This window comes from Pezoporus occidentalis, unplaced genomic scaffold (genome assembly GCF_034315485.1).
Source record: "Pezoporus occidentalis ecotype Australia unplaced genomic scaffold, CSIRO_AGI_Poc_V1 ctg278, whole genome shotgun sequence".
Taxonomy (NCBI): domain Eukaryota; kingdom Metazoa; phylum Chordata; class Aves; order Psittaciformes; family Psittacidae; genus Pezoporus; species Pezoporus occidentalis.
Genome location: NW_026914697.1, coordinates 506,435 through 528,049, shown reverse-complemented (window position 1 = coordinate 528,049; position 21,615 = coordinate 506,435). Strand labels below are relative to the sequence as shown.

Genomic DNA, 21,615 nt, shown 5'->3' with positions numbered 1-21,615 from the left:
CTGTGTTTTCCAGGCCCGTGACACAAGCTGATGACACAGGAGTGGACGCTGTCTGCACGTACAGGAAGGAGCCCTCAGACTCGACCCTGGACAGGGAGGGCCTCTACCACCAAGTGAGCAACAAGACCAGAGGCATCACTCAGCTGGGTCCCTACAGCCTCGACAAGGACAGCCTCTACGTCAATGGTGACCTATGTTTCTCTCTGCAGCCATCCTCTGCCCGTCCCATAACCAGGATCCAGCCACTGACCCCCTCCCAATCTCTCTCTTTTCCTCAGGTTACAATGAACAGCCAGTCCTGCCTGGTGAGTAATTTGCAGGAGGGTGCTGAGCTCAGAAGGCACCAAGTGCACCACGAGGAGCTTCAAAGGGTAGAGGCCAATGTAGGGCAGGGGTTGTGATGACTGGGAGAAGCAGGAGCCCAACAGATCCCCATCGAGACCATTGCTGGGCAGGAGGGGTGGTGGGCAGGAGATTTCGGCTTTTACCATGCAAAGCTTTGATATCCTTGCTCTTGCACCTTGTCACTCCCTGCCTGTGCTTCTTGCAGCTCCCAGCCATGCACCAACGACACCTGCAGCCCTCGAGCATTTCACCATCAACTTCACCATCACCAATCTCCCCTACAATTCTGACCTAGCCACTCTGGGATCAGCAAAGTTCAACACTACACGGAGAGTCATGACCACCTTGGTAAGCCGTGCATGCACAGCAATGGCCGTGCCCCTGGAAGCCCCATAAACTTGAATGTACTGTAAGGAAATTACATTGTCTCAACTGTGAAACCTCTCTCTTTGGCAGCTCGACAGGCTCCTGCAGGGAAGCAGCATTGGCCCCGCTTACCTGGGATGTGAAAAGACAGCTTTCAGGTTTGGAGTGTGGCTGAGTGTGCCTTTGCTTGTCCCAAGATCTGATGATGGGGCCCATCAATATCTTTCCTCTTCCTGCCTCTATTTAGGAACCCAGGTCTGCTCCCTGATGCTCTCCTACTTTAGAGTGCATTCATTCCCTGATGCTCTTCTGGTTTAGGTCATACCCTGGCATTTGGTCCTCCCACTTCAGGGAGCGACAGTGTTGTCCCAAGAAGTGTAAAGCCCTTCTTTGCTGTCTCCATCCTTAACAGCCCCAAGGAGTTAGCACAGACACAGAGCAATACCTGGTCACCATGCACACATAGGTTATGAAGGCAGAAATGTGTTTCCCGAGCAAGTACGGCTGTGGAAGCTCCAAGGCCTGGCATCAATTGGGTGACTTCGTGCAAAGGAGCTTGTTCACGTCGGTGCTGTGTTTTCCAGGCCCGTGGCACAAGCTGATGGAACAAGAGTGGATGCCGTCTGCAGCTATAGGAAAGAGCCCTCGGACCCGCCCTTGGACAGGGTGGGCCTCTACCACCAAGTGAGCAACAAGACCAGAGGCATCACTCAGCTGGGTCCCTACAGCCTGGACAAGGACAGCCTCTATGTCAATGGTGACCTATGTTCCTCTCTGCAGCCATCCCTGGCCCATATTATAACCAGGCTCCAGCCACTGACCCCCTCCTAATCTCTCTCTCTTTTTTCCCAGGTTACAATGAACAGCCAGTCCTGCCTGGTGAGTGCCTTGAAGTACAGGGCTGGGATCAGAAGGCAGCAAGTGCTTCAAAGGGCTCTTATAGGGAAAGGGAAATATAGGGCAGGGGTTGTGATGACTGGGAGAAGCAGGGAGCCAGACAGATCCTCATTGAGACCAGGGCTGGGATGAATGTGTGGTGGGCAGGAGACCTCTGTGTTTGCCATGCAGAGCTTTGACATCCTTGCTCTTGCACCTTGTCACTCCCTGCCTGTGCTTCTTGCAGCTCCCAGCCATGCACCAACGACACCTGCAGCCCTCGAGCATTTCACCATCAACTTCACCATCACCAATCTCCCCTACAATTCTGACCTAGCCACTCCGGGATCAGCAAAGTTCAACACTACGCAAAGAGTCATGACCACCTTGGTGAGTGGTGCATGCACAGTAATGGCTGTGCCCCTGAAAGCCCCCTAAACTTGAAGGGCTTGTAAGGAGATGGCATTGTCTTAACTGTGAAACCTCTCTTTTGCACAGCTCAACCGGCTCCTGCAGGGAAGCAGCATTGGCCCCGCTTTCCTGGGATGTGCAAAGACAGCTTTCAGGTTTGGAGTGTGGCTGAGTGTGCCTTTGCTTGTCCCAAGATCTGATGATGGGGCCCATCAATATCTTTCCCTCTTCCTGCCTCTATTTAGGAGCCCAGGTCTGCTCCCTGATGCTCTCTAGAGCGCATTCATTCCCTGATGCTCTTCTGGTTTAGGTCATATCCTGGCATTTGGTCCTCTCAGCTGAGAGGTGTGACAGTGTTGTCCCAAGAAGTGTAAAGCCCTTCTTTGCTGTCTCCATCCTTAACAGCCCCAAGGAGTTAGCACAGACAGAGAGTAGTACCTTGCCACCATGCACACACAGGTTATGAAGGCAGAAATGTGATTCCCGAGCAAGTACGGCTGTGGAAGCTCCAAGACCTGGCATCAATTGGGTGACTTGGTGAAAAGGAGCTTGTTCACTTCGGTGCTGTGTTTTCCAGGCCCATGGCACAAGCTGATGGCACAAGTGTGGACGCCGTCTGCAGCTATAGGAAAGAGCCCTCGGACCCGACCTTGGACAGGGTGGGCCTCTACCACCAAGTGAGCAACAAGACCAGAGGCATCACTCAGCTGGGTCCCTACAGCCTGGACAAGGACAGCCTCTATGTCAATGGTGACCTATGTTTCTCTCTGCAGCCATCCTCTGCCCGTCCCATAACCAGGATCCAGCCACTGACCCCCTCTCAATCTCTCTCTCTTTTTCCCAGGTTACAATGCTTTACAGTTTCCGCCCTGTCGTAACACTTTCCTATGAAGCCCTGCCTGATACTGAACAGCCAGTCCTGCCTGGTGAGTACCTGCAGGAGCAGGCTGGGATCAAAAGGCACTAAGTGCTTTAAAGCATTTTTTTCTAAAGCAGAGGCCAATATAGGGCAGGGGTTGTGATGACTGGGAGAAGCAGGGAGCCCAACAGATCCCCATCGAGACCATGACTGGGATGAATGGGTGGTGGGCGGGAGAGTTCTGCGTTTGCCATGCAGAGCTTTGACATGCTGGCTCGTGCAACATGTCAAACCCATCTGTGCTTCTTTCAGCTCCCAGCCATGCACCAACGACACCTGCAGCCCTCGAGCATTTCACCATCAACTTCACCATCACCAATCTCCCCTACAATTCTGACCTAGCCACTCCGGGATCAGCAAAGTTCAACACTACACGGAGAGTCATGACCACCTTGGTGAGTGGTGAATGCACAGCAATGACTGTGTTTCCTGTCGGGCCCTAAACTTGAAGGGCTTGTAAGGAGATGGCATTGTCTTAACTGTGAAACCTCTGTTTTACACAGCTCAACCGGCTCCTGCAGGGAAGCAGCATTGGCCCCGCTTTCCTTGGATGTGAAAAGACAGCTTTCAGGTTTGGAGTGTGGCTGAGTGTGCCTTTGCTTGTCCCAAGATCTGATGATGGGGCCCATCAATATCTTTCCTCTTCCTGCCTCTATTTAGGAACCCAGGTCTGCTCCCTGATGCTCTCCTGCTTTAGAGTGCATTCATTCCCTGATGCTCTTCTGGTTTAGGTCATATCCTGGCATTTGGTCCTCCCACTTTGGGGAGTGACAGTGTTTTCCCAAGAAGTGTAAAGCCCTTCTTTGCTGTCTCCATCCTTAACAGCCCCAGAGAGTTAGCACAGAGAGCAGTACCTGGTCACCATGCACACATAGGTTATGAAGGCAGAAATGTGATTCCCAAGCAAGTATGGCTGTGGAAGCTCCAAGGCCTGGCATCAATTGGGTGACTTGGTGAAAAGGAGCTTGTTCACTTCGGTGCTGTGTTTTCCAGGCCCGTGGCACAAGCTGATGGAACAAGAGTGGACGCTGTCTGCAGCTATAGGAAAGAGCCCTCGGACCCGCCCTTGGACAGGGTGGGCCTCTACCACCAAGTGAGCAACAAGACCAGAGGCATCACTCAGCTGGGTCCCTACAGCCTGGACAAGGACAGCCTCTATGTCAATGGTGACCTATGTTTCTCTCTGCAGCCATCCTCTGCCCGTCCCATAACCAGGATCCAGCCACTGACCCCCTCTCAATCTCTCTCTCTTTTTTCCCAGGTTACAATGAACAGCCAGTCCTGCCTGGTGAGTGCCTTGCACGAGGGGGGTGGAATCAGAAGGCACCAAGTGCTTCAAAGGTGTATTTTCGTAGGCAGAGGCCAATATAGGGCAGGGCTAGTGATCTCTGGGACATGCAGGGAGCCCAACAGATCCTCATCAAGACTAGGGCCGGGAACGAGAGGTGGTGGGCAAGAGAGTTCTGCATTTCCCTTGCAGAGCTTTGACATCTTTGCTCTTGCACCTTGTCACTCCTTGTCTGTGCTTCTTGCAGCTCCCAGCCATGCACCAACGACACCTGCAGCCCTCGAGCATTTCACCATCAACTTCACCATCACCAATCTCCCCTACAATTCTGACCTAGCCACTCCGGGATCAGCAAAGTTCAACACTACGCGGAGAGTCATGACCACCTTGGTGAGTGATGCATGCACAGCAATGGCTGTGCCCCTGAAAGCCCCCTAAACTTGAAGGGATTGTAAGGAAATTACATTGTCTCAACTGTGAAACCTCTCTTTTTGCAGCTCAACCGGCTCCTGCAGGGAAGCAGCATTGGCCCCGCTTTCCTTGGATGTGCAAAGACAGCTTTCAGGTTTGGAGTGTGGCTGAGTGTGCCTTTGCCTGTCCCAAGATCTGATGATGGGGTCCATCAATATCTTTTTCTCTTCGTGGCTATATTTAGGAACCCAGGTCTGCTCCCTGATGCTGTCCTACTTTAGAGCGCATTGCCTGATGCTCTTCTGGTTTAGTTCATACCCTGGAATTTGGTCCTTCCACCTCAGAGGTGTGACAGTCTTGTCCCAAGAAGTGTAAAGCCCTTCTTTGCTGTCTCCATCCTTCACAGCCCCAAGGAGTTAGCACAGACAGAGAGCAGTGCCTGGCTGCCATGTACACAGGTTATGAAGGCAGAGATGTGATTCCCAAGCAGGAATGCCTGTGAAATCCCCAAGGCCTGGTCTTGCAGCGAGGAGTTACAGAGGAGGGTGCTCAGTTCGGTGCTGTGTTTTCCAGGCCCATGACACAAGCAGATGGCACAGTGGTGGATGCTGTCTGCACCTACAGAAAGGAGCCCTCAGACCCGACCTTGGACAGGGTGGGCCTCTACCACCAAGTGAGCAACAAGACCAGAGGCATCACTCAGCTGGGTCCCTTCCTCATTCTTTTTTATGGTTTTGTATTAAAATAAGAATATTAATGTTGTTGGATTATTAACTTTTTCTCCATTTTTTTGTTGTGATTTTTGGGGGTTTATTTTTTCCTCTCTTATTTTTTTTATCTTTGATCTTTGCTTTTCAGAATACAATGAAGGACCTGTTTTGGCAGGTAAATCTATTAAATTGTTTATAATGTTTATAGAAACTAGTAGTATCACATGTAATTATCAGTGTCTGTCATACCTTGTCTAATGGTAATAGTGGGTTGTTTGTTCTTTTTTCCCAAAAGTAATATATTACATCTATGTTAAGTCTCAGGATTGTTTTACCCCTTGACTGTAGAATAAAGATAACATGAAGAAATTCCATTCTGTTATGCACTTTTCCCTGGATTTTGCTTCCAGCCACAGCTGCATCTCCAAGAACTGGGAAGTTCACAGTGAATTTCACCATAACTAACCTCCAGTACTCCAGTGGTCTCAGCAATCCATATTCTGCCAAGTTTAATGCTACAGCAAGAGTCTTGATTGCTCTGGTTAGTGTGATATATTTCTATGTATTTTTTTCTTTGTGATGTTGTGCTCAACTAAATATGATTAACTTCTGATCTCATTCTTTTTCAGTTCAATCAGCTGTTCCAGAAGTGTAGTATTCATTCTGTGTATACAGGCTGCAAAATGATGGCTTTCAGGTAAGCATAATTCAGATTAAGAAAATAGATTTTTCCTTTTCATGGTCTAGTATAATACACAAATGGATCCTAATCCCTTATTTCACTTCTACATCTTTTATCACTTGATTCAAGGAATCCAAGAAATCATTACACTTTTTTTCAACTATGTCTTCATAAATTTACTTGAATGCATATCTTCAGCATCTGAAAGATCAAGTATGCTTTCACAAGGAAAAAAAAATACATTTTCTCTTCTTCTTGGCAATATGGTTGAATTAAATAATAATTAAAAAAACCCAGTATGTATCATGACTATTGAATTCTGGAACAGAACAGTATCCATCCTTATTTCCCTAGACCTGCACCAAAAACTGAAGGCACTGGAGTAGATGCTATGTGTACCTACAAAACAGATTCTGCTGCTTCCCAGTTTGATCGAGTGACTGTTTACCGTGAAGTGAGCAACAAGACAAATGGCATCACCAACTTAGGAATCTACAGCCTTGACCAGGAAAGCCTGTATATTAATGGTAAAGTGCTGATTTCCATCTGAATGTGGGGATATTCTTTGCCTAATAGTCCATAACTGTCTTGTAGTTAAAGCACAGTAATGACTAGTGTGCAAATGGAATAGCATTTGCAACACGTGTTCTTGGACTCAACCTGTGTGCTATGTAGTTCACAATGTGCCATCATTTGCACCTTCTCCTCACACTAAGCACATTTACCTTCAGGGGTGTTGCTTTGTCAGTTGCAGGTTTGTTTTGGGTTTTTTTAATATCTGATAAATTACCAAAACATGCAAAGCAGGATATAAACCTTAAAAAAAGTAAAGGCAACTAATTTCAATATAAATTTGGAGGCTTCCTCCACCATTTACAACAGAGGTTTCTTCAAAATAACACCTTGCTGCACTACCATAAATAGTTGTAGTGACTGCTCAGAAACAGCAAATCTGTTGTCCTTCTGTGGCATCATTCCCTTATACAGATATCCAATTCAATTCACTACTTTTGTCCTTTCTCCTTTCAGATTACCATGAAGCCCATCTCTTGCCTTGTAAGTACTTTAAGTAATTAAAAAGCCACAATGCCCTATGTGTCAATATATAAAATAGAGATGAAAACATGGTACTTAGTTGCCAGCTGGGGTTAAATCATGATATCCAGATATTTTCTCTTTTTGACCTTTGAATGGAACTAGAAGTAAAAATAAGGCACAAACATCTAACAAGAGAGGAATTAACTACTAAGCACCATTGCTATTCATGTCTCATGAAGCATTTGAATTAGACCACAATTAATAGGGGGAAACTGTGTGAGGACACCTGTTTGCAGAAACACAGAATTGCACTCTTGGAAGGCTGGAGCGTAATTGATGGTGACACGCAGTTCAGTCTTTTCCAATAGCACCACTGCAAGTGAAAAGAATCTGAGGTTGAAAAACCTAGACATTTTCCAGTGTGATTAAAGGACATCAGGGTTTGCACACACCAGGATAAAAGGGGAGAATGAGATTACCTCAGCTCCTCATCTGTAGCAGTCAGGTACCTGTTTACAGCCTGCTCATCTAAGACTGGTCTTCTGTAGGAATGTGGGTGAGCTGCATAGCCCTCATCTGCTCTTCAGCTATATGCTCTATGCTGTTGCTGGCATCATTCCATAGTGAGCTCTTCAGTATAGTACCCATTCATGCCACCTAATAGGAGCTTCTTTATCCCTGGCTTTAGCAGGTTCATGAGTATTTCTTTACTTGTTGCAAAAAAATTTTGTACTTTTCTTGCAGCAGCATCTCCAGCTCCTCCTCCTGCAAGAGAAGGATATTTCACAGTGAACTTCACTGCGACCAATCTCCTCTACACATCAGCATTAGGAAATCCAAATTCCAAAAAATTCATTGCTGCCAAAAAAACTCTGACATACTTGGTGAGTGTCAGTCAGGTTCTTCTTGTGGCTACGTTCTTGCTTTTATTATTTATTCCCTGTGACTTATCAACTGGCTTTTCTTTTTTGGCAGCTTGATCGTGTGCTCAAGAACAGCAGCCTTAGCCCTGTCTATACTGGTTGTACAGTGGTGGTACTAAGGTAGGCACATCCTGGAACTCTTATAGAAGACAAGGGCAAATCAAATTTTAGCTGACAACAGGTTTATGCACAAATCTTTCCTTTACATATAATTTCTTCCTGATTTTGTTTCCTTCTAGACCAGTAGAGATTGTTAAGTTCTAATGAGTGCCAAGTAGAATTACACTTCATTTGTGATCCCTTGTATTGGGTAGTTATTACATAATCTCCTCTAATTATGCTTGCATTGATTTCACATCAGTTTTGTACTATATAAAGAGGGTAATCTGACTAATTCTAAATACATTTCAGTTAGAATTACAATTATGTAAAACAGCAAAATACTAAATTTCCAGAATTTCATAGAATCGTAGAATGGTTTGGGTTGGAAAGGACCTTAAGATCATCAAGTTCCAACCCCCCTGCCATGGGCAGGGACAACACACACTAAACTGTGTCACCCAAGACTCCGTTCAGCCTGGCCTTGAACATTGCCAGGGATGGAGCATTTACCACTTCTTTGGGCAACCTATTCCAGTGCCTCACCAGCCTCACAGTAAAGAACTTCTTCCTTATATTTGAGATCATTCATTTAATAACACTGTTTTACAGTATTTTAAAGTGTATTCCAAAACCACAGTAGTGTGCAAGCAAACTCAAGCAAATGCACAGAAGTATCCTTCAGGCCCATAAACGTGTCATTTTTCAGGTCTGTGAATAACACAGAGGGCACTGCCATGGATGCAGTCTGCACATACAGAGCCAACGCTACCACTACTGAATTTGACCGAATCAAGGTTTATCATGAGCTCAGCAAGATGACAGCCAGCTGCACTGAGCTAGGACCATATAGGCTGGATGCAGCAAGCTTTTATGTTAGTGGTAAGTGTCCGAGCTGATGTCAGGAGGGAATCATCTTCTGACTGCTGATTTAATATTAAGAGGAATAGAGATGCTACATAACTACAGAAGCAATAAAACCTGGAGAAAGAGCAAGTAGAAGGGTTAACCAAAGCAGAGGACCCACTGTCCCTCAAAGCCTTTGCACTTTGTTATTCCTTTCAACTTAGCCAAATACAATATACCATAGTACACCACAGGTCACTCTCAAGAAAATTTAAGGATTGACCTCCCAGGGTACACTATGAAATGTGCTCCTCTGCACAACAGCACTAGAACTGGACACAAGTACACCAAAGTCATACTTACATTGTCGATGTAAAAGTTAAATTGGATTTGGGGAACAGGTAAATTCCTTCTCAACATCTCTAGGGAAGGGAAAATTCTTTGCGCTGCTAAGAAAAGCAACAGCATGAATATCCATTTACACCGAGAAAGTCATCAATTTTCCCCAGTAAATGTTTGCACACTATCCTTCAGACAAAAACAATTGAAGTTCTCTATTCTGCTGTGCGCCAGACCTTGCAAGCTGTAAGCCAGTTTCTCAAACTCTGTGTCTTTTCTTTCCCCCACAGGTTATAATGAACTTCAGCCTGGACTGTGTAAGTACCTTTAAATAGCAATTGAAAGGGCAAGAAGATTTTGCTAGTTAGCAATAGCTGGAAAAGAAGGTTGGACTAATGAAGAGCACTACTTATAAAAGCATTAAGAGAATTTGAGAGCCTGTTAGGGAGCTGCAGCTGCTATGACCTAGTCAACTAGACTATATCTAGTCAACTAGAATATCTGAGAGTTTTATTTACAGTGTTTCCTCTAGCAATGATGATGATAAATTGTGTTCTCAAGCAATAATTTGCCTTGCTTGTTACAGCTGTTGATTCAACTACACCACCTCTGTCACCAGCAATAAGGAATTTCACATTGAATTTCACTATAACCAACCTCCAGTTCACTGCAGATCTGGCAATGCCAAACTCTAAAAAATTCAAGTCAACAGAAAAAGTCATGTATTATTATGTAAGTCTGGCAAAATGATGGCCTGTTTGGGCACAGTTCTCTTAATAGCTCTAATCTCTTACTTCTTCATGACATTTTACTTAAATATTATTCATTTTCTAGGTTGACCCTTTACTCCAAAAAAGCAGCATTGGCCCTGCTTATATTGGCTGCAAAATAATGGCATTCAGGTAAGAGCCACGTCTGGGAAAAGTCTGCATTTCCTGCTTCTTGAAAAGGTGCTTTCCAGTCTCAGCATTCAATACATCTGAGGTTTTTTTAATATACGTGTTCGATCATATACTAAAAGTTAAGATGGACTTCTGAATAATAGCTAAAATATCCTAAACCAGTGCCTCATTTCCTAGGCCAAAGAAGAGCAAGTATGACACGGGAGTAGATGCCACCTGCAGCTACAGAGATGAGCCTTCAGATCCCGAGTTCAACAGAGTGATAGTTTACCATGAGCTGAGCAATATGACAAATGGTATCACCAAGATGGGACACTACAGCCTTAACAGCCGGAGCCTCTACATTGATGGTAATGAGATCACCTCAAGGCATTATTCCATATGTTGACACAGAGTATTTTGAAATGAGAATGAAGGTTAAATGCACCTCTCAAAACCGATAGAGGGGAAAAAAAAAAGACCCTGCCCAAATCACTGAGTTAAAACAGTCATGAATTTAGCAACCATTCCTGATCTTCTGTGATAAAACCCCATTTGTTTAGTCCTGCTGAGATATTCTTTGAACATATACCTAATAATTGTCCGTTTGTTTTTTCAGATTACAATGAGCTGCATAGTTTGTCATGTAAGTATATTTAAAAAGAGATACATGCTAAAGCTACTCAGAGGCATAAGTTGATTTTGTTTCCCTCAGTTTGGCAATGCTTATAAGATTGCAGAGTGTCTGAAGTTTGCTATCATGTTCATATGTTTTTCTGCTCTAAATGTGAAGAAAGATAATAAGTATACTACGTCTTACAAAGATCCTGCTCTTATTTTATCTGTAATTTTTGTTCTTACAGTGGCAAAGTCAACAACCACACAAAGCCCAGGACCAATAATAGAGCAATTCACACTGAACTTCACAATAACCAACCTCAGGTTCACAACAGACCTAAGGACACCAAGTTCTGCTAAATTCAGATCTACTGAGAAAATAATGCAACATTATGTAAGCCCAAGTCACATTGTTTTTCACTAAAATCACCCAGTATTTTGGGTTTCCCACTCTCACAAAGACCTTTCCTTGTCAGATTGATCCCCTGCTTCAGAAGAGCAGCATTGGTCCCTATTTCACTGGCTGCAAAGTAACAGGATTCAGGTAAGCAATATATCTGAAAGATTAACTTGTGACTTGAGAAAATTGATTTCCTTATGTTTGGCTAACACTTTAATAACAGTTCTTTTCCTTTGTCAAGAGCTTGGTATTCTTTGTAATACTGTATCTCAGTGATTTCTGCAGCTCGTCTGAGAATCATGGACAGATTAAGAGTTTTGGGATGTTTTGTTTGGGTTTGGTTTGGTTTTGTTCTTCTGATGAAAATCAAACCAACAACAAAAAAAAGACAAAAAAACTAAAACAAAAAAAAAAGAACCAAACCAAAACACAAATCCCAGATTTTTTAAATGACTAACACAAGCCTCATGATATTCAATTCCTCAGGTCAATGAGGAATAGGGATAACACTGGAGTAGACACCATCTGCAGCTATGGAAATGGTTCCCAAGTGCCCAAGTTCAACCAAACTAAGGTTTACCAAGAACTAAAGAACATGACAAATGGCATCACCAAATTAGGAATCTATAACCTGGACAACAAGAGCCTCTATATCAATGGTAAGTGCTTGATTTTCTCATTCCTCCAGGCAACAGAGGAGTTTGAGACCACCTCAGGTCTTAGGGATCACTTCAATGTAAAAAAAGTGACCTTAAGGAATAGGTAGTCTCACTGCATTCTACTGCGTAGCTTACTTATGTACATAAGGTGAAGTGTATACTTCCAAGAGCATTTTCACATAGGTATTTTTTAAAAATTCAATATTTATATGACATTGAAGAGTTACTTTATTTTAGTCTTGACCTCAGTCATTCACCTGCATATCAACTTATAGCCCAGTTTCTCTCCCTCCAGTATTTAAACAGTGGCACATACATTTTCTCTTTGTAGTCATCACTTTTATAAAAGCACCTTGTTCTGCTTAAGCAGTAGGTTGTTTAATAGATTCACACCCTCAGGGACTGGTTCTGATGATTCATTCCCAAGTCATCCCCTCTTCTCTTGCATCCCCTTAAGTGTATAGTTCTCTTACATAGTGCTTCTTGTTCGTTTCCTTTCCAGGTTACACTGAGCCACTTGAGAGATCATGTAAGTGTTTTGTCAAACTTATTCCAGGGAAAAGTGTCTAAGGAGTGGTACACTCAGAAAATAGGAGGGGAAGAGATTCTTCAGAGTGTCTTTGAACTTTGAACTGGGCTAGGATTTGGAATGTCTTTGAAAGTGAAGGTAACTTTTTTTATACCATGATCATAATCCTTCTCCCCTTTGATTATAGCTCTGAGCATAACCACTGCACTGAGACCAACATCCAGGCTATTCACACTGAATTTCACCTTGACCAACCTGCAGTACACGGCAGATCTGGATGCACCAAGCTCCCCCAAATTCACTTCCACAGTAAAAGTTATCAACTATTATGTGAGTCTGGCTCTGGTTTTGCCATTTTGTGTTATGGTGATGAACTTCATCCGAATGCATTAAACTTGGGACATGCTTTCAAATTCTTAGTTGCACCTTTTGCATTTGTTTTATTTACAGATTGACCGTCTTTTCAAAAGCAGCAGCATAAGCTCTGTCTACACAGGATGTAAAGTGATGAGATTTAGGTAAGATTCTAGTTGTTTCTAGTCATACAAATTGCACAGGGTGTTCTGTAAACATCAACAGTGTCCTAAAGAGCATGTCTGACTTTTACTTAGGTCTGGGAGACACAGGGATGACACAGGCATAGACGCTGTGTGCAGCTACAACAACAATGCCAGTCTTGCCACGTTTGACAGAGAAAAGGTTTATCATGAGCTCAGCACCATGACAAATGGCATCACCAGACTGGGGCACTACAGCCTGGAGAAGAACAGCCTGCACATCAACGGTGAGAATCCATGAACAGTATGAAGCTACGGTTTTGGGATTACACGGAGGTCACTCTTTCTTCCACTCCACTGGGGCTTGATGTACTTCCCCTATAGTTTGCTGGTGTTCTGTAGGTTTTGACACTGACAAAACCAATACAGCATTATACTGCCATTCTAGAAGCATTTCTGTGCCTTAAATCATACAATTCCTGGAGAATTTAATTGTCATATACCTATATTACTTTTGTGATATGGATAGATCTGATGTAAAAATAAATGCACTCTACCTTTTCTATTTAGATTTCTCCCTCACAGACACAGCTATGGCCAGAAAGCCCATCTTGATTGAAGCTCCAGCCCAATCAGGCTACAGTTTGACCTTTAGAATAGTCAATGAAAACCTAACTAACCCAGACTCTCAGTCTCCAGAATACAAAGCAGCAATGGAAAGCATCAGTAACAAGGTAAGGAGCTGCAGCTCAAATACTATGATGTCTGTACTGGTCAATTTTTACAGAAGCTGCCATAGGTTTATGTCTTAATTAGAAAAATGCATCAATCAACACTTGGGAACAAAAGTTTCTAGACTCTAAAACATGAGATTGGCCTTAGAATTACTTTTGATTTGTTAGGTTACATGTGGTCTTAAAATATTTCTCCAGCCAAATATATGCGCTGCAAAATGCAAGAGGTTTAGGAGATCTGTTCCATGCACTCAGCATTTCAATCCCATCTCCTGAAGTGTATACAAATCCCTGCAAGCTCAGAGGACAGCACATATATATAATTTATTGCTGAGAATCCAGCACGCTCTCTTCAGCACCGATTGGCCACCATATGAACCTGACAAAGCCCTAATGGAGTAGGTTTTGCTTTTTAGATGAAGCTGTAACATTCCATACTTCGAGTTCTGAGTCTGTGCTGTCTGTGAAATGTCGATCAAAGTGACAGCTGTCAGTCAGCAGATTGTGCTGTTTAACACTGGCAGCTTGCTTAGATAAGGCAAAAAGGCTTGCCAAGCTGGAAGTCAGACTCCATCACCAGAAGGCATAAACTGAAGTGAAAACCAACTCCCATGAAATCCAACTAGCAAAAGAATTGTACAAAAATCTGGTGTTTCTCCAAAGTTAGAGGCCCTCCTGCTGTCCTAAAGCATTTACCATGAGGCCCAGAACTCTTTAATCTTTAACATGACATTCTTATTTTAGGTGAATCAGCTGTACCGTCAGAGCAACCTGCAAGACCAGTTCCTGAACTGCAGTATCACAAGGCTGAGGTCTGCAATATAATCTGATCTTGTTTGAAAGGTTGCCACACCCTGGCACCATTCCCCAGTAGTCAAGTGTCATTATCCCCTGCAGAATTCCTCCCTTCCATTCTCATGTTGGAAATGGTTTAGTTTATGCCTTAAGAAATCATTTCCAGGCTTCCCAGAATGTGTCAGTTTGACTTTTTCCTGACTTGGTATGGGCTGTCATTTTTCTCAGTCTCAGTCAGGATTGCTGTAACTACTGATTGGCATCCTCTTCATGAGGACCCTGCAGCCCCTGTATTCTTCCTTTCAACTTGGATTCTGCTAGCTTTTAAATGTGAGCTTCAGGTATAGCTGTATTGTCCTATTCTACCTACTCAGGTAAAGGCTTTAAAAAGTGCTGATCTTACTGTATGCTTGCAGTATAACCCAAGTTTGCAGAGGGAAGAGGTAGTGGTATTTCATTTGCTGTTCCTGTCAAAGGGAAAAACCTCCAAATAGTATGTTTCACATCTCCCAGTAGCACCACATTAGCTTAAAACACTTAAAATAGCAGGAACCCTCCAGGAAACCCTTTCCCACATGAAGAAGTTTCATAATCACCAGGATATTTACCTCAGAAACTGTTTTTTTTTTCTGTCTACAGGGCTGGATCCATAGTGGTCGACTGCAAGTGCTTCTTCCAGTCAGCACCCAACATCAACAGAGCTGTGGTTGAAAGGGTTTTTCAGGACAGCACTTCAAATGCAACTGGACTATGGCTGGGAAGCAGTTACCAGCTGCAAGGGTTCTCAGTAGACAGTACGTAGATCTCAAATCACAGCTGCCCAATTTCCACCCAGACCAACCCCTTTTGGCATAGCATATTCACAATTCCTCAACTTCTGGTCAATCAGAAGCATGTGTGTGGGAATAAATCTGTTACCAAGTTGAGTCACTGCACTCAGGTCAGAGCCCTTTGCCTTAGGCAAGTCCTTCAGTCTGATTCAGTGTAGCCCTTTGGTCCTCAGTGGCTTAAGGTGTTACTCAAATAAGAAAAGGAAGTGGTAACTACTCACCATAACTCAGACATTTACAGACAAAGACTTTCAGCTCTTTTCAAATGTACAACAGAAATAAATGGCCTACTACATTGATGAAGAACTGATTCAAAGGGTAGACTGGGAATTCGCTGAGATTCCTGTGCATGTTTTCCTAGCTAGAAGCCCACAGGTCAAATGCTGCATGATACAAAAGCCTCTGTTTCTTTCTGCTAGATTTTACACTAACTTCTCGTCTTAATTTCCAGGCTTGGAACTAGCAATTGAGCCAGCAACTTATGAAACACCCCTCAAGACCAAGGAAGAAAAGTTCAGATTAAGTTTCAGAATCTCCAACCTTCCCTACTCCCCGGAACTGCAGGACTCCAGGTCACAGATGTACCAAGTGAACAAAGAGAAAATTGAGAAAGAGGTAAAACTAACAGCAATTCCTTGGTTTCCATGTCCAAATTGAGTATTAAATTTACTCAATTTTCCCCCATTGTTTTGTTTCTTCCCATCAGCTTGATGTACTCAGAACTAGCAGCCTGCAGGACTACTTTGCTGGCTGTACCCTTGAGAGCTTTGGGTAAGTCCTATTTGAGTCCCGAAAGAACAGTTAGCGGAAGAGCCATTAGGAGCCACAGCATGGTCTTTATGCCTGGTTACTAACCTGTGTGCTCTGGATGACACAGGGGAAGCATCTTTAGTCCCTCTGTCAGTTCTTTCTTTACCACAAAAGGTTCTTGTCAAAAGAGAGGTTGTTCAGTTTCCATGTTAGCAGATCCATTGTCATGCATAAATGATTCCAAAGTAAAACAAATACATTCATTCTCATTTTACTTATTTGAATAAGCACATTAGCAAAACAATCAGCAGAACTGACCAGCCTGAAAACAAGCTCTACTTCTGTGTGTCTTCTCCAACACCTCTTTAGAGGAAGAAAAAAAAGCAGAGCTGATTCACCCTCTGCAAAATGCCTTACCTGGGATTAAATCAGTGGTTGATTTCACAAGGCTGCAGGAGTCCCTGTCTCATCCAGCATAAACCGCAGAAACTAATCCCATGCTAATAAAGCACTGCTTAGACATCTGCAAACCTGAGCCTGATTCTGAATCCTTCTCCCTGCCTCTACCCTGCTCTATTTTTCTCTTCTCTCACACTGATGACTCTGGCTGTCATCCCCCAGGCCTGTCAGTGGGAAGACTTACACAAGTGTTGCCTCCATCTGCAAGCTCACACCCGACCCCTTCTCGAGAGGTTTGCAAAAGCAAGAGGTGTATGAGGAGCTGAAACACCTGACACATGGATTCACCAAGCTGGGCCCCAGCTATGAGCTTGAAGAGCAGAGTCTGGTTGTTGAAGGTGAGAGCTCCTGCAGTTACTCTGTGGGAATGCTTATTAGTTTTGTTTCAAACACCTCTAGAGTGTTCTGTTTCTCACCTGTCCTACCCTTAATTTCCAGGTTACTCTCCAGTCAAGACAGATGAACAGCCTGAAAGATCTGGTAAGTGCTTTTTGGGAATAGTGAATACTTAAACTACAGGAAATTAGCATCACATACCTTGAAATGGAGACTAGACCCATGCAAGAGCCCAGAAGCTTACTCCTGGTTAGGCTGGCAGCAAACAGCAAGCTACCATCAGAGCCAGCCAGCCTGAGGACAGGCAAAAGCAATACAATTTGGGAAGCTGTTTTGAAGGTCTGGCACAAAAGTTTGTTTAGAATTGCAGTATTTACAAGAGATCCAGGTGCAGTGTCACAAGCATAGCCACAGCCCCAGAGCTAACAGTAAACAGGAGAAGGAAACACAAGCTCTCAGTTGGTTTCCCATGCACCACAAACACGCTGACTAAAGTAATTTCAGCTTTTGCTGACAACCTTAGCCCTGTCCCCTTCCCAAAAAGGGTCTATCCAGCAGCTAAGAGAGAATTTTGTCTCTCTGAAACCATCTGAGGGCTCTGACACACACCGAGGTGACATTTAAAGTTGTAGATCCTTTAGGGGGCCTTATAAGGATGCTGGGGAGAGACACTTCATTAGGGACTGTAGTGGTAGGACAAGGGGTAATGGGTTAAAACTTAAACAGGGGAAGTTTAGATTGGATATAAGAAGGAAGTTCTTTAATGTGAGTGTGGTGAGTCACTAGAATGGGTTGCCCAAGAAAGCTGTGAATGCTCCATCCCTGGTGGTGTTCAAGGCCAGGTTGGACAAAGCCTTGCTGGCATGGTTTAGTGTGAGGTGTCCCTGACATGGCAGGGGGGCTGGAACTGGATGATCTTAAGGTCCCTTCCAACCATAACTATTGTATGATTCTATGATTCTATCCTTAGACCCTCACTCCATTTAATCAAAGTTTCTTTATGTCCCACCCAACCTGTCATTGCTGGGGCACATTTCCCTGCAGCCAGGGGAGACCAAAGGCTCTTTCAGCACTATTGCCTCACCTGTGCACTGTAGTACTTCTGAACTTGGCTGGGGCAAGATCTCCCTCTGTGTCCTATGTACAGTTGTGCAAAAAAACCTGATGTGCTCTTATTTTGCCTTTGCAGGGCTACAGTTCTGGGCAATTATCCTCATCTGCATTTCCATCCTGTTTGGCTTCGTTCTCCTCCTCTTGTTATGCTTCCTGGTAAGTGGTTCCTCTGCTGCCCTACCTCTAACGGCTCTGGCAGTGCCCAGCCACCTGGGGAGTTGCAGGAGGGACGTTCAGACACATCCACAGGAAGCCCAATTGGAAGCAGTACCTGACATGCTCGGTAACAGCAAATGGCATGCCAAATCCTCCTTCCGTTCCTGCCAGCTCTTTCAAGGACTTGTGCACTGGAGGATGGGAAAGGGTATTTATAGTCAGCTAAGTAGATTTCTAGATGGGAAGCAGTGGGTCATGAGTGAAACTCCTATGACGAGAGAAAAATATATACTCAAAGTTAAGGCCAACAGCAAGATGACAAGCAGGTTGAATTAGGGGATCTCCTGCATTTCTTAAACCTCTTCCCTATTCAACTGTCTGAAGAATGATCTGGTTAGAGGTGAGGGAGCGTAGACAATGGTTTTAGTAACCTGCAGGGATCACAGCCTGAATTTTGTATTCAGTGCTCTTAACATACAGACTGTAGCAGCCTCGTGGGGCCGTGCTCCAGCTGCAGGGCAGATCCTCTTCTGATCTCTAGTGTTGATTTGGTGGGGAGCAGCAGCTTAATAGCACCATTTCAAAAGCAGCTTTGTTTGCTTTGCAACAGCTAGGAGAGAACAGCTAACCCTACACAGGACATGGATTACTGCCCTTAGAGGTTCAGGATTAAAAATGACAGTCAGCAAGATTTAGGAGAGGAAAAAACTCGGATTCAAAACTGGGGGTTGTGCTAGTGTTTGCCTAGGCAGCTTCAGACAAGTGTCTTAGTCATAGAGTCCCTCCATCACCACCTGGCAACGTGGTCTGGGGGCATCTCATGAAGGGCAAGCTTCAGACTCGCGTTTTACCATTAGCATTGTTCTTTTCCCACCAGATTGTCTTTTGCCTAAGAAGAAAGTCACATCTCTACCAGGTTCAACAAGGCATGTATGGCGTGTACTTCCCACATCTGAGCACAAGAAAAGTGCATTGACATGACAGTCGGTCTGTCCTCACAGACCTGCTTGTCCATTGATGAAGGAAAAATATTTATAAGTACTAGAAAAATGTTTCTTTAATAAATTATGTTTAGCATTTTCTCTTGAGGCAATTCTTGCACTATAACCACAACTATTTTCATACTATGGGAAACTGCCAACAATGCAGAAGTTGAGGAAAACATTTCTACATTTCTTTAAAGCATTGCAGTACTTCATACAAATATTACACAACCAACAGAAAATAAATACTACCAGGAACTGCAGTTTGAGGGCCCTTCACTGATGTCAGCCTTCTAAAAAAGGCTTAAAAATCAGACTACTTCATAGATTTTTTGGGGGGATTGATATTGTAAACTTCACCTAGATTTCAGCTTTTCTCCAATTTATCTTTTTAAATGTAAATGTTGTAAATCAAGGCCAGGTTGGATGGGGCTTGGAGCAACCTCCTCTAGTGGAAGGTGTCTCTAGCCATGGCAGGGAGTTGGAACTGGATGAGTTTTAAGGTCCCTTCCAACCCAAACCATTCTATGATTCTGTGATTTCATACATTTAAAATTATGTCTAGAGATTACGTAAAGACATGTTGTTAAATCTGAGTGATACAGTCACCTCTGTCTTTTGAGACTGATACTGATTCCAAGTGAATAAATGCCACTCATTGCTGTGAAGCTGTAGCTGCTTGTATTTCCCCTGTGGCAACGCTTTTCATCCCAAATCAAAAACTATGTTTACTGAAATCTATGAACTTCTGGTCCTTGGTTGTCAACCCATAGTGCAGTGTCTGATGTTAGTGATGAGGACCTTCTACTGCCCCTCCAGACTACCTGAGCCAGACAGACTTGCCTGAGAATGCCTGTTGCATCCCTCAGTCTCAGAGCACTGGAGATGGTGCTGATCTCTAGGTAATTGTTTCATACTACCATTAGATGAAACTTCTGCTGAAAGTGAAAGCACTAGAGTTAGAATTAATGAAAAAAACATGATTAGTCATTAATCCTTCCACTGCAGGCAATGTTTCCACTCAATCAAACCGGCATTTTGCTTTCAAAGTAAAGCTCCTCAGTGACAGGTTGGACCAGATTGTCCCCCAGGTCAGGTTCCTTAGTGCAGAGTGGAGTTACCTACACAGAGGATTAGAAATCTGGTTGCTCAATCAAACAAGGTTTTTTTCAAGCACCTATTATTATGTCAGCAGCACCAGATGAAAAGCTTTCAGACCTACTTGTGAAAGCCAAGTTTCCATGCCACCCAGTGTGCCGTGGCTGCAACAGCCATTGTGTGACCAAAAGAACAGTATGGGGATGGCTGGTGCTCATGAGCCTCCTTGTGGGGCTGTTTTCCAAGAGGAAGGAGCTCTCACATGCCACAGTGCCTCTCAGCATCCTGTATGCGATGTCGCAATGCGTTGTGTGTTATGGTTGGACACCTGCCCACGTTTGCTATGGAGCTGCTGCTTCCAAAGGGGCCCTGGCAAAGCTGCTGGGACCCAGCCAGCTCAGCAGTGACGCAGGCAGCTCAGACTCTGGCCCGAGGCAGAGACTGGGGCTGGGCAACAGCAGAGCAAGAAGACAAAGAGGCTCAGCTTGACCTCAGGGATCTGCCCAGGACCCAGTTTCATCAACGCCTGCCTTCAGCATCCCAATCTGCGGTTGCTTCCTGCCAGCACCACCTTTGGCTTCCCGTTGCCCCTCCTCTCCCCTTGCACTGCAGATGCACGCGGGCTGCTCCTCAGCATTTCTGTCCTTGTACTCGTCTTCATGTTGGAACTTGATGATCTTAAAGTCCTTTCCAACCCTAACTGCTTTATGTAGCTCAGCCCAGAGTCCCCGCTGCTACCGGTGAGGGATCCTGACATCTGGCAGCTCCCAACCATCTCTCTTCCCAGCATGTGACTAGGTGGACTTACCCAGAACTGCCTTGGCAATTGCTGCTTAGTAAGAGACGGTTTTTCAGTCTCCTTTTCAGCTCTTTAAACATTTTGTGCTGGAAACAAGCCTGAGCTGCAGCGAGAAAAGGTTCAACTGCTTCTCATCATTCACCTCATCAATTCCTGATCTATTTGGCTTTTAATAGAGAGAAAATGCTCCATCTGCTTTGGAAACAGTCATCAAAAAACCCTTTGTGCAGCATGGGCACCATTCAACAAGGGCACACATTCAGATAGCTCTTTAACCTCCTGTTCTCAGCATCAGCAGCAGAACTCAACCATTTCCACACCCCCAGCAGAGCACTACCTCCGCAGTGGAGTTACAGCCCCACCACCAACCTGGGGCACGGGCTCAGAGGTGATGCTGAAACCCTGCAATAAACCACCTGGTCCTCAGTGCTATCTGTGCTCTGCTGCCTCCCTGCCACCCTCATGGCCCCAGGTGCATGTGGTCACTTCTCCATCCCCACAACCTCTTGAAGTTCCCACAGGATGAGGTGGAAGGAATGTGGGAAGAATATGGGATGCTGCAGGGATGCGGGAGGGATGCCACAGGAATGCTGCAGGCAATCTGCAGGGATGGTGCAGAAATATGGGAGGGCTGCAGGAGGGATGCCACAGGGGTGCTGCAGGGATGCAGGAGGCATCTTGCAGGGCACTTTCCCACAGGTCTCTGACAAGCAAAGGGTGTTTGG

General features: G+C 44.5%; 4 protein-coding genes across 4 annotated transcripts; all 4 read left to right on the top strand.

Annotated features, from left to right (window-relative positions):
- Positions 1 to 64: 64 nt before the first annotated feature.
- On the top strand, positions 65 to 5,364 carry LOC134166982 (mucin-16-like; the record flags this gene model as incomplete). Its single annotated transcript, XM_062625164.1, has 17 exons — positions 65 to 186; positions 279 to 305; positions 551 to 693; positions 802 to 869; positions 1,296 to 1,468; positions 1,564 to 1,590; positions 1,835 to 1,977; positions 2,086 to 2,153; positions 2,576 to 2,748; positions 2,892 to 2,924; positions 3,170 to 3,312; positions 3,421 to 3,488; positions 3,911 to 4,083; positions 4,179 to 4,205; positions 4,453 to 4,595; positions 4,703 to 4,770; positions 5,190 to 5,364. Coding segments are annotated over 17 exons (1,774 nt in total), but the record flags the coding sequence as incomplete, so codon positions are not given.
- A 103-nt stretch (positions 5,365 to 5,467) lies between these two features.
- On the top strand, positions 5,468 to 10,543 carry LOC134166981 (mucin-16-like). Its single transcript, XM_062625163.1, has 11 exons — positions 5,468 to 5,867; positions 5,956 to 6,023; positions 6,363 to 6,535; positions 7,038 to 7,064; positions 7,791 to 7,930; positions 8,022 to 8,089; positions 8,778 to 8,950; positions 9,544 to 9,570; positions 9,840 to 9,985; positions 10,088 to 10,155; positions 10,333 to 10,543. Exons 2-11 carry the CDS (start codon positions 6,010 to 6,012, stop codon positions 10,541 to 10,543), a joined length of 1,047 nt encoding a protein of 348 aa, XP_062481147.1. The 5' UTR covers positions 5,468 to 5,867; positions 5,956 to 6,009.
- A 457-nt stretch (positions 10,544 to 11,000) lies between these two features.
- On the top strand, positions 11,001 to 11,926 carry LOC134167004 (mucin-16-like). The gene is made up of 3 exons (XM_062625209.1): positions 11,001 to 11,146; positions 11,229 to 11,296; positions 11,639 to 11,926. Exons 1-3 carry the CDS (start codon positions 11,135 to 11,137, stop codon positions 11,916 to 11,918), a joined length of 360 nt encoding a protein of 119 aa, XP_062481193.1. The 5' UTR covers positions 11,001 to 11,134; the 3' UTR covers positions 11,919 to 11,926.
- A 527-nt stretch (positions 11,927 to 12,453) lies between these two features.
- LOC134167003 (mucin-16-like) lies at positions 12,454 to 19,034 on the top strand. Its single transcript, XM_062625208.1, has 12 exons — positions 12,454 to 12,670; positions 12,791 to 12,858; positions 12,952 to 13,124; positions 13,408 to 13,571; positions 14,316 to 14,383; positions 15,006 to 15,160; positions 15,648 to 15,811; positions 15,903 to 15,967; positions 16,568 to 16,743; positions 16,844 to 16,885; positions 17,931 to 18,010; positions 18,888 to 19,034. The coding sequence occupies exons 2-12, from the start codon at positions 12,848 to 12,850 to the stop codon at positions 18,984 to 18,986; spliced, it is 1,197 nt and encodes a 398-aa protein (XP_062481192.1). The 5' UTR covers positions 12,454 to 12,670; positions 12,791 to 12,847; the 3' UTR covers positions 18,987 to 19,034.
- The last annotated feature ends 2,581 nt before the right edge of the window (positions 19,035 to 21,615 follow it).